Raw genomic sequence first — 12,151 nt, forward strand, 5'->3', positions numbered from 1 at the left:
AAGGTACCTTGAAAGGATGCCATTCTGAGAAGGGCGAGGACAGCGCTGATCGTAACCAGAGGCCCGCTTTCTGTGCCTCCCCAGCTGGAGAGCTGAGTGCTGAGCTTCTCCATCCTGGGTCCTCCCTCGCTCCGGTGGGGGAGGGGCTGGGCAGGCCGTTTTGTCAGTAAGGGCAGCTGGCGTTGAAGACATTTAGGCTAGATTGGGGCTCGTTCTAGTGACCGCACTCGACAGGATTGCAGATGTTTGTGCTGGGAGTTGGCGTCTTCTCTGGGAACCCAGTTTGTGGTCAATAAATATGCGTTGACTTGATTTACCAGGGAATAAAGCAAGGTAGAGACTGGTCGATTTGGGGGTGTTAACACTCTTGATAAAAGAGTGATAGAACAAAGTTCCACGAATGGATTTCATCTTTATATTTTTCTGTTTCAAACACAAATTTGATTCATTCACATCAAATAGACGACTTCTCCTGTGTTCCGGTGCTACGACCAGGACCTGAGTGTATCGTGTTGTAGGTAGCAGGCGTGGCCCCTGTCCTCTAGATCTTGCTCAGACACACAAAGGCAAACAAAATCACAATGTAATTAATTACAGTCATAGTCAGGATACCAAAGGGTAAGCAGAGGGGTTTATAAAGACATAAAATAAGGAAATTTAGCCCAGCCCACAGGGGTCAGAGAGGGCTTCCCGGAGGAGAGGAAATATAATACAAGACTGGGAGGATGAGTGGGACAGAGAGGAGGGCCGCAGGGAATGGGCAGGGCCAAAGTCAATGACTGCCTGTTTCACAGGGTACCTGTAACCCCAAAACTGCTCACACTGTCGATTAGGACCAGAACACATCACTGGCCCCAACCATCCTGACTGTCTTCCCAGGAGGGGCCTTTGACTCCTCTGCTGTCTTGCTGATCTTGCTGAAGTTAAATCTGCTCGACTGGTCTTTCCTGTTGACGCCTGTAATTTACTTGTTGAGATGATGCAACAGCTGGGCTTCTTGGAAAGTAATAGTATTTCTTTTTCAGTTCAGCTGTGAGTCTTCTTGCTAAATGTCCAGTTTGAGGGCTGGCCAGGACTAACAGACAGGCAGTAACAGCAGGCACCTGTGAGCAGAGGTGTTCACAGGCTCTGCGTTCAAACTGAGGCTCAGTTGTTTTGAGTTTTGACATAAGGGTCTATAGCCTTGGTTTTCTTATCTGTAGAATGGGTATAATGGCCATCTCCTAAAGTAGGCTTGAGGATTAAATGAGATGAGGCAGTGTGTGGGAAGCATGTAGCACTGTGCTTGTCACATGAATGGTAGTCATAATTGACGGTTTGCTCCTTGACATCCACCAGAGCTTGTCATCCTGTGCTAGACACATGGATGATTTTGTTGGTTGATTAATTAAAACAGATTTGTTGTCAGTATTAAATGTTTTAATCTCCTCTGTCGATTGGTGGGTTCACTATACCGTCTTTCCATTGCCAGTTGAATTTTAAGGTGGCTGTTAGTAATGGCATGGGGACCCTTATGCCTCATATCTGCCTGCTACACAAGGGAGAAAGCGACAGTAAAAAAAAGACGCGCGCTGAGTATATCAGAAGCACTACCTCACTGTGGACTCCCACCCCCCCAAAGTGCAGTACCCCGTTTAAGATAAAGCAACCACAAAAAGCCTAAAGAATATACAGCCCCTGCAGTTGTAGGAAATATTAAAGGAGAGGTTGCAGGCCATGAGCAAGCTTTTCAAACATGGATTTGTAGTTATCATCTTGAAGTCCTGCCTCCTGGGAGGCCACCCAAGTGTTCTTGGTGGTCTGACCATTGTCTGCACAGCCAAGGAGCTCACCTGGGGGGGCTGTACCCACTGGAAACACTCATTTGAAGTTTGGGTATGATTGTGCTGCTGGCTGGTGATGGTGAATCAGCGGTCGCACTGGGCTAACTTGGGTTTCTGGTTAGGAGGCAGTGTTTTCAGGAAGCCTTTTCTGGTTATCAGAGGTTTCTCGAAATCTAGGCTAGCAATGAGATTAAAATTTTGGTAGAAAAGCAAAGAGGAAGAGGTTGTGTAACATGATGGGTTGTAAAACATGGTCATCTTGGTAATGCTATAGAAAGGGAAGAATGAATGTGTTGTCCCAGAAAAATAGTTTATAGCGCTGAAATTTATTTCCACTAAAAAGTTGTCCTTCAAATAAGCCAAATAGCTTCATAAAATGCTTTAACTTTTGCGTCAGATTTGATATGGACCAGCAGCATTCTTGGTTATGGGAATAATACCTCATTCTTCAGTAATATTTTCTGGGTCTTTTTGTAGCTCCACTCACTTAGTAAAATGTGCACATTTGCCAAAATAACAAATAGAGAATTTAACACATGAAGCTTTAAATTGTGTCTTAATTGTGCTAATGTCAAAATAAAGGATGAGCGCTTGGTTTATTTTACATGAAAGTAAGTAGCATAAACAAGTATTTCATTAGTACTTTGTTTTTAATCTTGTACTTTGGCAAACCTTTTACTGTGATAAATGAATTTTCCTTTTCATTGGGAAAAGCCAAGTTACTGTTGTTTTTGGTTATATAGTTGCATTCTTTCAGATTGTAACAGTTAGCTAAAGGCAAGAAACTAAAGGATATTTGCCTCTAAGATATTTATTTCATAGATTTACGTGATCATGACCTTACACACAGTTTCTTTTTTCTTTTCAATTTTCTTTGAACATTTTCTTCAAAGCTGTTTAGATTAAAGTAAAGTACAAATATTTTGCATTTATATGAAAACCAGCTAAAAGTGAACTAGACTTGACCACATACTACCTAGAATTGCTGTGGCCGGGAATTCTCCCAGATGAATGAGCTGTCTACTTGCAGTCTCCAAGACAAAATTAAACTGCTTCCTTCTGGCTTCACACCCCCTTTCTTCTCCCAAATCCCTGTTAATGACCCACTTTGATGCCCAGGTAGAAACCTTAACTAGAGATCCCAGCATCTTCCTTGACTTTCCCATCCAGTCAATTTCTCCGTTCTGTCAACTTTCCCTCTAAATTGTTACCCTAACCTGTGTCCTCTTTTTATTTTTTTAAATTAATTAATTTATTTATTTTTGTTACAGATGTTTCTCCTTTTTCCCCCACTGAAACCCCCCTCCCTCCCCACCCTGTCCCCATCTTTGTTGTCCATGTCCATTGTTCATGCGAATATGCATATGAGTTCTGTGGTTTATCTTCCCCCCACCCCCTCTTCTGGGGATTGCCAGTCTGTACCCCACTTCCACGTCTCTGGGACTACCCCGTTCCTCAGACTGTTATGTTCATTATATTCCACAAATAAGTGAGATCATGTGTCCTCTCTTTAATGTCCCACTGCCAGGCTTTATCGTCACTTGCCCAAATTTGCCATCTGACTGGCCTGCTTCGGTCTCTCTCTCCTCATTTGTAATCCATCCCTCCGTTGTCCCACTTTTTCCTGTCTGGTTGGGTCACTTACTGGCTTCAACACCTCTAGCAGATTCTCACTGTCCACAGATTAAGCCCAAGCTCCTCAGCACGTCAAACCTTTGCCATCACGCCCTGACCTGCTGTTCAGCCCACAGTCTCTGACCCTGTTCTTCCTGTGGTCCACACCTCGGCCTCACTCACCTACCCACATTCTCTTGAATGAGAATCATGTCAGGCGCACGCTGTTTCTCCAGCCCACAGCGCTGGGCTCCCAGTGATGACATTCTTACCAGTAAGACCTGCCTCACTCCCGTCCTCAGCTGTGTTTACTGTCAGCCACCCTGCCTGCAGGACTTGCCACGTGTGCCTCTGTTACCCATCTTGTATTGTAATTAATTGGTTCGTGCCTCCCATGGGCCACGGCTCATTTCTTTTTCAACTTTAATTGAATGAAGTAATTCCCCTTGGCTATATCTCAGCAGCTTCTGTATTACTTCTTGGTATTATACTATGTTTTCTTGATAAACATGTTATTGGCACAGAGACAGTGAGGTTGAAATTCCATCTCTAGATATACAGCTAACCCAAAGATTTGGAAACAGGTACTCAGACAGACTCTTGTGTGCTAATGTCCACATCAGCGTTCTTCACAATGGCCAAAATGTGGAAACTGCTCAAGTGTCTGTCAACAAATGAATGGATAAACAATAATGATATATGCATCTAAGGGAATATTATTCAGCCATAAGAGGAATAAAATTCTGATACATGCTTTAGTGTGGCTAAACTTAGAAGACATTACACAAAGTGAAATAAGCCAGACAAAAACACAGATATTGTATGATTCCATTTATATGAAATATCTAGAATGGGTACATTCATAGAGACAGAAGGTAGGTTAGAGGTTATGAGAGGCTAAGGAGAGAGGGAGATGGGGAGTTATTGCTTTATGAGTGTAGTCTTTCTATTTAGGGTGATGAAATATTTTGGTAGGCCAAGGTGATGGTTGCTTAACACTGTAAATGTAACTAATGCCATTGAATTGTACCCTAAAAAAATGGTTAAAATGGCAAATTTTATGTGTGTGTGTGTATATGTGTATATATGTATTTATCCTCACCTAGGACATATTTGCATTTATCTTCAGATAGAGCAGGAGGGAGAGAGGGAGGAAGAGAGAGAGAGAAACATAGATGTGATAGAGACACATCGAGCCCTTAGTAGGAACCGAACCTGGGACTCTGGTTCCGTGGGCCAACACTCTAACCGCTGAGCCAAACCGGCCAGTGCTGTTATGTATATTTTGCCACAATAAAAAATACATAGTTCATGTAATTAAAAATAGGTACTACCACCAACACCCGTATACACAAATGGTCCAACCTGTCATTGTAAGCAAGAATGTTATCTTTCTATGTTACCTATGTTTATCACTCTTATGTTTCTTATATATCTTTAATTTCTTGAAGTCAGGAACCTATCTATATAGAAAAAATACTTTAAGAAATATAGCTTTGTTTCAGATTTGGAGTGGTTGCCTTTGAAATTGCTGAAACTTTTCAGATGGGGATCATTTTATTTGAAATATATATATATAGATAGATAGAGAGAGAGAGGGAGAGAGAGAATACACACACACATACATATATATGTATTTGCTTCTTAACTTTTTTTAATTTTAAAAATATTTTAAAAGCACAGAAAGGGCAGAGAATAATAAATATGAAACAAACAGAATTAACTTATTTTTTTGAAATTTAAAAATAAAGAAGACTGCTGCAGATAAAATTGTTGAATATCACCTTTGTCGCCCAGCCACAGTCCCCTTCCCCTCCCTATCTTTTGTCATAAATTGTGCATGAATATTAATATACTCAGCCTTACACAGTGGCATGAAGCTGTTGACTGGCCTTTGGAGCATGCCCGTGTATTTTCGGGCCTACTGTCTAAGAACTGTGCATATTAACCATGATCCCACTGAAAGGGAAGGCAAACAGTCTAGCAAAGACTTGAAGTTATAAGCAGATAAGAAGTTATATAGTGTTACATTTTCCCTCTTGATGTTTTAATACCCAAACAAGGGGTGTGGATGAGTAGGCCAATGAATAATCTGTGGCTGGGAATCACATTGATTATTTTCTGTAAGTCCTTCCTCAGAGTATTATGAAATCATAATACTGTTCTAGGAAGTTAAATGCATTTGCCTTTTAAGCCCTTACAGAAACTTTAAAAAATAGACTAGGTAATGATTGCAAGCGAATAATAGAGTTTAATATACATGTAAATACATAAACACAAAGCTTTCTAATGTCTTGGTTTTTCTTTGGAAATAACTGAGATATAAATGTGAGACAGTGTTTGCCCAAATCGATATAGGTACTGCCTGTTACCTTACGTAGATTTCTGTCATCTTATTCGCTGTCAGCCTTGAATTTTATGTGCTGGAGCCTGGCTGGTCGACTGGAGCAGCGATGTGCTTAATACTAAAGAACGTATTGAAAACTCAGTTTCCCTCATATTACTGTTCCAGAAGTCAGCATTAGAAATTACTGTGGATTTCACCTTCATCACATTCATTTGGAAAATGGTTTAGTCCTCGTGTGAGAGTCATTTCTAATAGATTTTCCTACTGTTCCAAACCTGGACAGTAAGTGGGCTCTAGGGCGGTTCTCTAATTTTGGTGTTTATTCAGGTCATCTGGAGATCTTGCCGAGATGCAGGTCCAGTTTGGGGGGTGGGAGGTGAGGTTGTGCTTCTAACATGCTCTTACGTGGCACCTTTGCTGCTGGTCTGGGGACCGTATTCCGAGCAGCAGCACTGGGTGGAAACCTACGTTACATGCCCGATGTTGATGTTCTGTTCAAATCGGATGCAATCTTTGGTTGCCAGACATAATACAAGACGCCCACACAATATTTGACACATAATACTTTTAGTGAGAAAGTATTCATTATTTATCTGAAGTTTACTTTTAGCTGGACTGGACATACCAGTACACACATACTCTAAGTCTGGCAACCCTACCTTGCAACCTAAGTAATTTATGAAGACACTGAAATGTCATACATATTATTAGAATTAAAATAATATGATTACCTTTATTTTTGAAAGGACACCTGGAATTAGGTTTATTTCAGACTTGTTTTTTAATCACTTTTTGGGGTGTTTTGCTCATATGCTTTTCAGTATAATAAAATATGTAAGCATCACCCCCCCCCCAATATCTAGGTAATCAAAAATAGTGAAAACTGTATATTCTAAAACATACCTGCAAGCAGAGAAATGAACTGGGTTATCAATGCTGTAAACTGACTACTTGAAGGTGTTAATATGACAGGTTTAAATGTAGACAGTCTTTTTTTTTTTTTTTTTTATCCTCACCCGAGGACACTTTTCCATATTTTGTTCAGATAGAGTGGGAGGGGGAGAGAGAGAGAGAGAGAGAAACATTGACGTGAAAGGGACACATCAATGTTTCCCTTGTGGTTGCCCCCGGCACTACCCAACTAGGGCCTGGGACAAACTGCAACCGAGGTACATGCCCTTCGCAGGAACCGAACCCGGGTCACTCTGGACTGCAGGCTGATGCTCCAACTGCTGAGCCAAACTGGCCAGGGCTAGACAGTCTTTATATAGTTTTGGGCTTGTATCTGTCTGAGTTGGTACTGGTATTGGTGATATTTTCAAAGCCTGCATAGAAGCATTACATGAGGAATATCTGTTATTAAAGCATATGGAAGAGAGTGTAAATGCTTGTCTTTGTTTTTCAGATTCTTTACAGAGTTGGAAGCAAGACATCAGAATAATATCTTCATAGACGACATAAGTGACATTGTGGAAAAACACACGGCGTCCACGTTTGACCCGTATGTGAAATACTGTACAAATGAAGTCTACCAACAGCGAACACTACAGAAATTGTTGTAAGCTATGTTGACTGTCACCGTTTTAATTGTCTAGCCTTGTTTCAGTGAAGTCACATTGATTGAAATGAACTGCTCTCTTAAATCGTGTCTAGAAATGCCTTCTGATGGCCTGTTTCCCAGGGAGAAATGTTCAAGAGGATTGTTTGCAGGGTGATCGTGTTTGAGTAGAAAAATCTAGTCTCTGGAGAATTTTCTCTCTAATAAAGTTATAGTTTGTTGTTTTCCTTGTTTTTGTTTTGAATTGTTGTGATCATCCTTTCAAACCTCCTCATTCTCTAAGTCTTTAACAGGCCATTAAGTATTTTGCCTCAGGCCAAGGGAGCATTCTTTTTGAGGAGGTTGAGTTAGTCATTACCTGGGATCTGAAGTTTTCTCCAGTGCTCTGAGCTCCTTCCATTCAAATGACAGCTGCATTAAGTTATTTTAGAAGTTGCTGATTTCCCCTTAGGGTAGTCTGAGAAGGGAAGTTCTTGAAGACTTTAATTAGGAAACAAAACCAATTAAGCTTTAGATTTCCCTCCACTCCTTTTCTCTGTGCCCTGTTTAGGTTACTGTGAGTCTTGGTGTGATAGGCGTCCCATCGCTATCCACGAAGTCAGCCATTGTTCGGTGGTGTCTGTCTAGTTTTGTTTCTGGCCCCTGTTTATCGCAAGTAGCGGTTTCTCTTACGTGCCGTCGTGCATTGCTGTGAGCTCCGTTTGGGGGCTTCCTGGCTGTTGCAGTCTCGTCCCCCAGGGGAGTTGTGGCATTTTCTCCCGGAGCCTGGGACTCTGGCCAGCTTCTCTACAATGTGTGAGACCCTGTGGAGAGAGAGGTCCGGTGGTGATGAGTCCTCACACCCTGACTGCTGGGAGAAACAGCCCCTAGCTGGCGAGGCGGCTGCCGTGCCCTCCACGTGCCCATGAAGCTCTTGCACAGGCCTGGGGCATGCAGCTGCGGGCTCCAGATGAGGTTTTCAGTGCAAAGCAGCGTTAGCACTGCTGACGTCCGGGCTGGAACGCTCTGTTGTGGGACAGTCCTGCATCGTGCACATTGTGCCATGTTCACCCAGACCCAGGCCTCTGCCCACCAGATTCTGGTGGCACCCCTCACCCCAGCTGTGCCAACTAAATGCCTGCAGACATTGCTGAATGTCACTTGGGGGCAAAACCACACCCCTCATTTTGTCTCACTCCCCCCACCCCAGTTGGGAACTGCCGATGTAAAGGTTCTCTATACCGGTCAGAAAATGCAGGTTTCATGTTCAAGAACAAAGCTTTCAGGTAGAGCTCAATTTCATTTTTTTTTTTTTTTTGCAGGATTAAAAAAATGTGAGTAGGAACTACTGTACATTATGTAACTCTTAACAAAAAAAGAGAAGGTTTTATTGAAATTAGCTTAATGATGCTTGCACCTGGAAATTAGTGGTTGCAGTCGATGTGGATTTATATTTGGGACAGTGACATTCAGCTTTACCTGCACTTTGGAAACTCCGGGGAATCTGAAAACAAGCAAAAAGCAAAGCCCAGGTTTCGTCCCAGACTATTTAATCAGAGTCTTTGGAGGTGGAGCACTGGGACCTAAGTGATTTAAAGACTCAGGTGGCTTAGAGTCTGGTTTTTCTCTTTTAACTTTCTAAAAATCTTTTCAAGCTAGCGGGAAGGAAAACTTCAAACTTCTCATTTTGAGAAAATGAAACAGTTCTGTGAAATTTCTTTTAATTTGCTCTTCTGGGTATTTCCTATTTTATATTTAGCAAACTTGTACCAAATTATCTAATTTTAAAAATATGTATACTTTTGAAAAGGTCAGAAGTGCCACCACCCTGCTTCTTGCCCCCCGCCCCCCAACATGGGGTTACGGTGTGCAGGACAATCTTCCCCACCCCCTCCTTGCAAGGCACAGTGGAGCTCCTCACAGCTCCTGCAGGGGTGAAGCGAGGTGAGAGGGAGAGATGCAGGGGTGAAGGCACCCCTGAGAGTCAGAAGACCTCAGCTTGACTAATGTCTCTACCAAATACTAGGTCTATTATTCGGCAAGTTGGGGACCTTTCTGAGGCTCCATTCTTATTGGAATCCCCTCTTGACCTTCCTTACAAGTTATATGGATGGTTCCACATGAGATCATATATGTCAGTGGATCTTGCTAAACCCCACAGACGTGCTGTGGCTGTGTTTCACTGTTATTGTCACCGGGCGAGAAGAAATGCTGGCCGACAATAGTCAGAAGGTTTTCTGTCTTGGAAGCTTTGGAAAAATCCAAAAGCCTCCTAGTTAGTAAATCCAGGCTGATGTTTCTTTCTTAGATTATTATCTAGGGCTAGAGAAGTGGCTTAAAGCAAGCCATTGTTCCCAGGTCATCAGACAGGAGGTCTAGCCGTTTACTCATCGGTAACCGATCCGTTCACCATTCCGATGCCATGGCCTCGTCTGTCCTCTCCACCTCTGTGCGTTTGCAGCTCGTACATTTTCATCTTATTGGTCATACTGTTGCCTTGAACTCATATCTTATATTCAGTCTTGCCCAGAAAAGGCAGACAAGCCTTCTGTGTCCACCTATGGCATTTATGTGTTTTGTTTATGTTGTTCTAGATATTTAAAGATCGTTGATCATGTGTAAAACTATCGCAGTATTTTATACTCCATTTTTATTTGCTTCTTAACTTGCAGAGGCAGTATATTGAAGTTTCTTCTTTCTTTGTTTTCTTCAGAGCCACCAATCCGTCTTTTAAGGAAGTGCTGTCAAGAATCGAGTCCCACGAAGACTGTAGGAACTTGCCCATGATCTCTTTCCTCATTCTCCCCATGCAGAGGGTGACTCGCCTTCCCTTGCTGATGGACGTAAGGCATGATGGGAGGCTCTTTCCTCTGTGGAGAGCTGTAGTGCCATAAATCTGATTAAGAAAATAATCTTCCTCCACTTAAATTAGTGCATCACCCCTCTTTGCAATCTCTCCATTAAGTGAGAAGGTGCTGTTTGGGTGGAAAGTCTCACTTTTGTCTAGTATCTTTGGAAATCATCTTCAATTTAGGTTTGTGTGGTCACTGAAGAATTTAGATACTATTACTCAGCATTTTCTGAAATGGGAAGAATATGGACTTCTTAAAGTCAGGAGTCCTGGATTCCTGTTCTGGCTGAGCCACTAGGCCTGTGACCTTGGGCAACTCATTTCATCTCTGTGGGCCGCAGTTTCCTCGGGCCAGTCACTAATATTCCTTCCTGCAGTGTTCCAAGCTGCTGTGGGAATGAGACCGCAGCGTGACAGGCACGCACGTGGCCCCGTCTGGCACTGCCGAGAGCGCGTATGGAACGGCCAGCGTCATTCTTAGGTCAGGGAACACTTATGAAGAAAACGAGTGTTGATTTTGTAAATATGTTTTTTATTGATTTTAGTGAGGGGGGGGAGAGAGAGAGAGAGATAGAAACATCAATGAGAGAGAAACATCAACATCGATTGGCTGCCTCCTGCATGCTCCCTACTGGGGATCGAGCTCACAATCCTGGCATGTGCCCTGGCCAGGAATCCGGCTGTGGACCTCCTGGTGCACGGGTCGATGCTCAGCTACCAAGCCACACCGTTCGGGCAATGAGTATTGATTCTGAATAGTGGGAAGACAGGCCTGGGAGAAGTGAGTAGAGACAGCCTGGCACAGAGCGCATCTGGGAGGACAGGTGGCCGGTGGGTGGGGGACCTGCACGCTTGGGTCTGCAGGGGCATCTGAGACAACAGAGCGACCCAGCAGAGCTGCCACCCAGCTGCTGAGCCCAGTAGTGTCCTTTTGACCAAACTGAAATATTTTGTCATAGTTCTACTTTAAAATTGGATTGTAATGCTTATATAACATTGGCAATTTTAGCATGCTTGAGATGTACAAATCAAAACACAGGATGGAACTATAGCAAAATTTATGATTGAGTAAGATTACAAAATACATTCTGTTTTCTATAGCCTATTATAAATTCTAAGTATATTCTAAAAGAGCACTGAACTTTTGTAACGAGTCCAAGTGTGCGGTCACGGTCACACTGTTGGCTCTGCTGCAAGGTTTGGGGGAGCTTTTCATGATCATCTCAGAACTCACCGCACCCTGCTGCTCTCCAAGGTCACCCCAGTCTACTCACTACCTTCACACCCCTCCCCATCCTTCGCCTGGAAGTTAGGAACTTCTCGTAAATGTTGGAAAATTTGCAGAGTTTTTAAAATTTAGCTTTCTGATTTTTTTTTTTCTTTATTGATTTCAGAGAGAGAGGGAGGTGGAGGGAGAGAGAGAGAGAAACATCAATGAGAGGGAACATTGATTGGCCGCCTCCATCACACCCTACGCTGGGGATTTGGCCTACAACCTGGGCATGTGCCCTGACCAGGAATTGAACTGGTGACCTCTTGGTGCATGGGTTCAATGCTCAACCACTGGGCCACACTGGCCAGGATGATTTTTTCTTTTGAGATCAATATTTATTATATCTATGGATAGAATGCAGCCAGGTTACCCAAACCAAATTTCAACTTAGAAAAGGTTTATTTTCAGGTTCCATCCTCACTTGTTCTTTCCCTACATATGGCCTGACTTTGCCATTCTGCATCTTTGTTCACGTTGTTCTTGCCTCCACCTCTCAATCTTCCATTTGCACGTGATCAGAACGAGCTCATCTTTCTTTTTTTTTTTTTTAATCCTTACCCGAGGACATTTTTTTTGTTCAGATAGAGTGGGAGGGGGAGAGAAGGAGAGAAACATCAATGTGAAAGGGACACATTGAATGGTCGCCACCCGCATAACCCAACCAGGGCCAGGGAAAAACTGCAACTTAGGTATGTGCCCTTAGTGG

At 42.9% G+C, this 12,151-nt stretch overlaps 1 protein-coding gene across 1 annotated transcript in view; it reads left to right on the forward strand.

The window, feature by feature from the left end:
- The window catches only part of ARHGEF26 (Rho guanine nucleotide exchange factor 26), a 119,404-nt gene that overhangs the window by 58,162 nt on the left and 49,091 nt on the right, over positions 1–12,151 (forward strand). The window contains exons 6-7 of the mRNA XM_036243254.1: positions 7,190–7,342; positions 10,035–10,164. Of these exons, the coding sequence (XP_036099147.1) occupies positions 7,190–7,342; positions 10,035–10,164 (283 nt within the window). The remainder of the gene's footprint in view (positions 1–7,189; positions 7,343–10,034; positions 10,165–12,151) is intronic.

Source organism: Molossus molossus, unplaced genomic scaffold (assembly GCF_014108415.1).
Source record: "Molossus molossus isolate mMolMol1 unplaced genomic scaffold, mMolMol1.p scaffold_m16_p_5, whole genome shotgun sequence".
NCBI classification, from domain to species: Eukaryota; Metazoa; Chordata; class Mammalia; order Chiroptera; family Molossidae; genus Molossus; species Molossus molossus.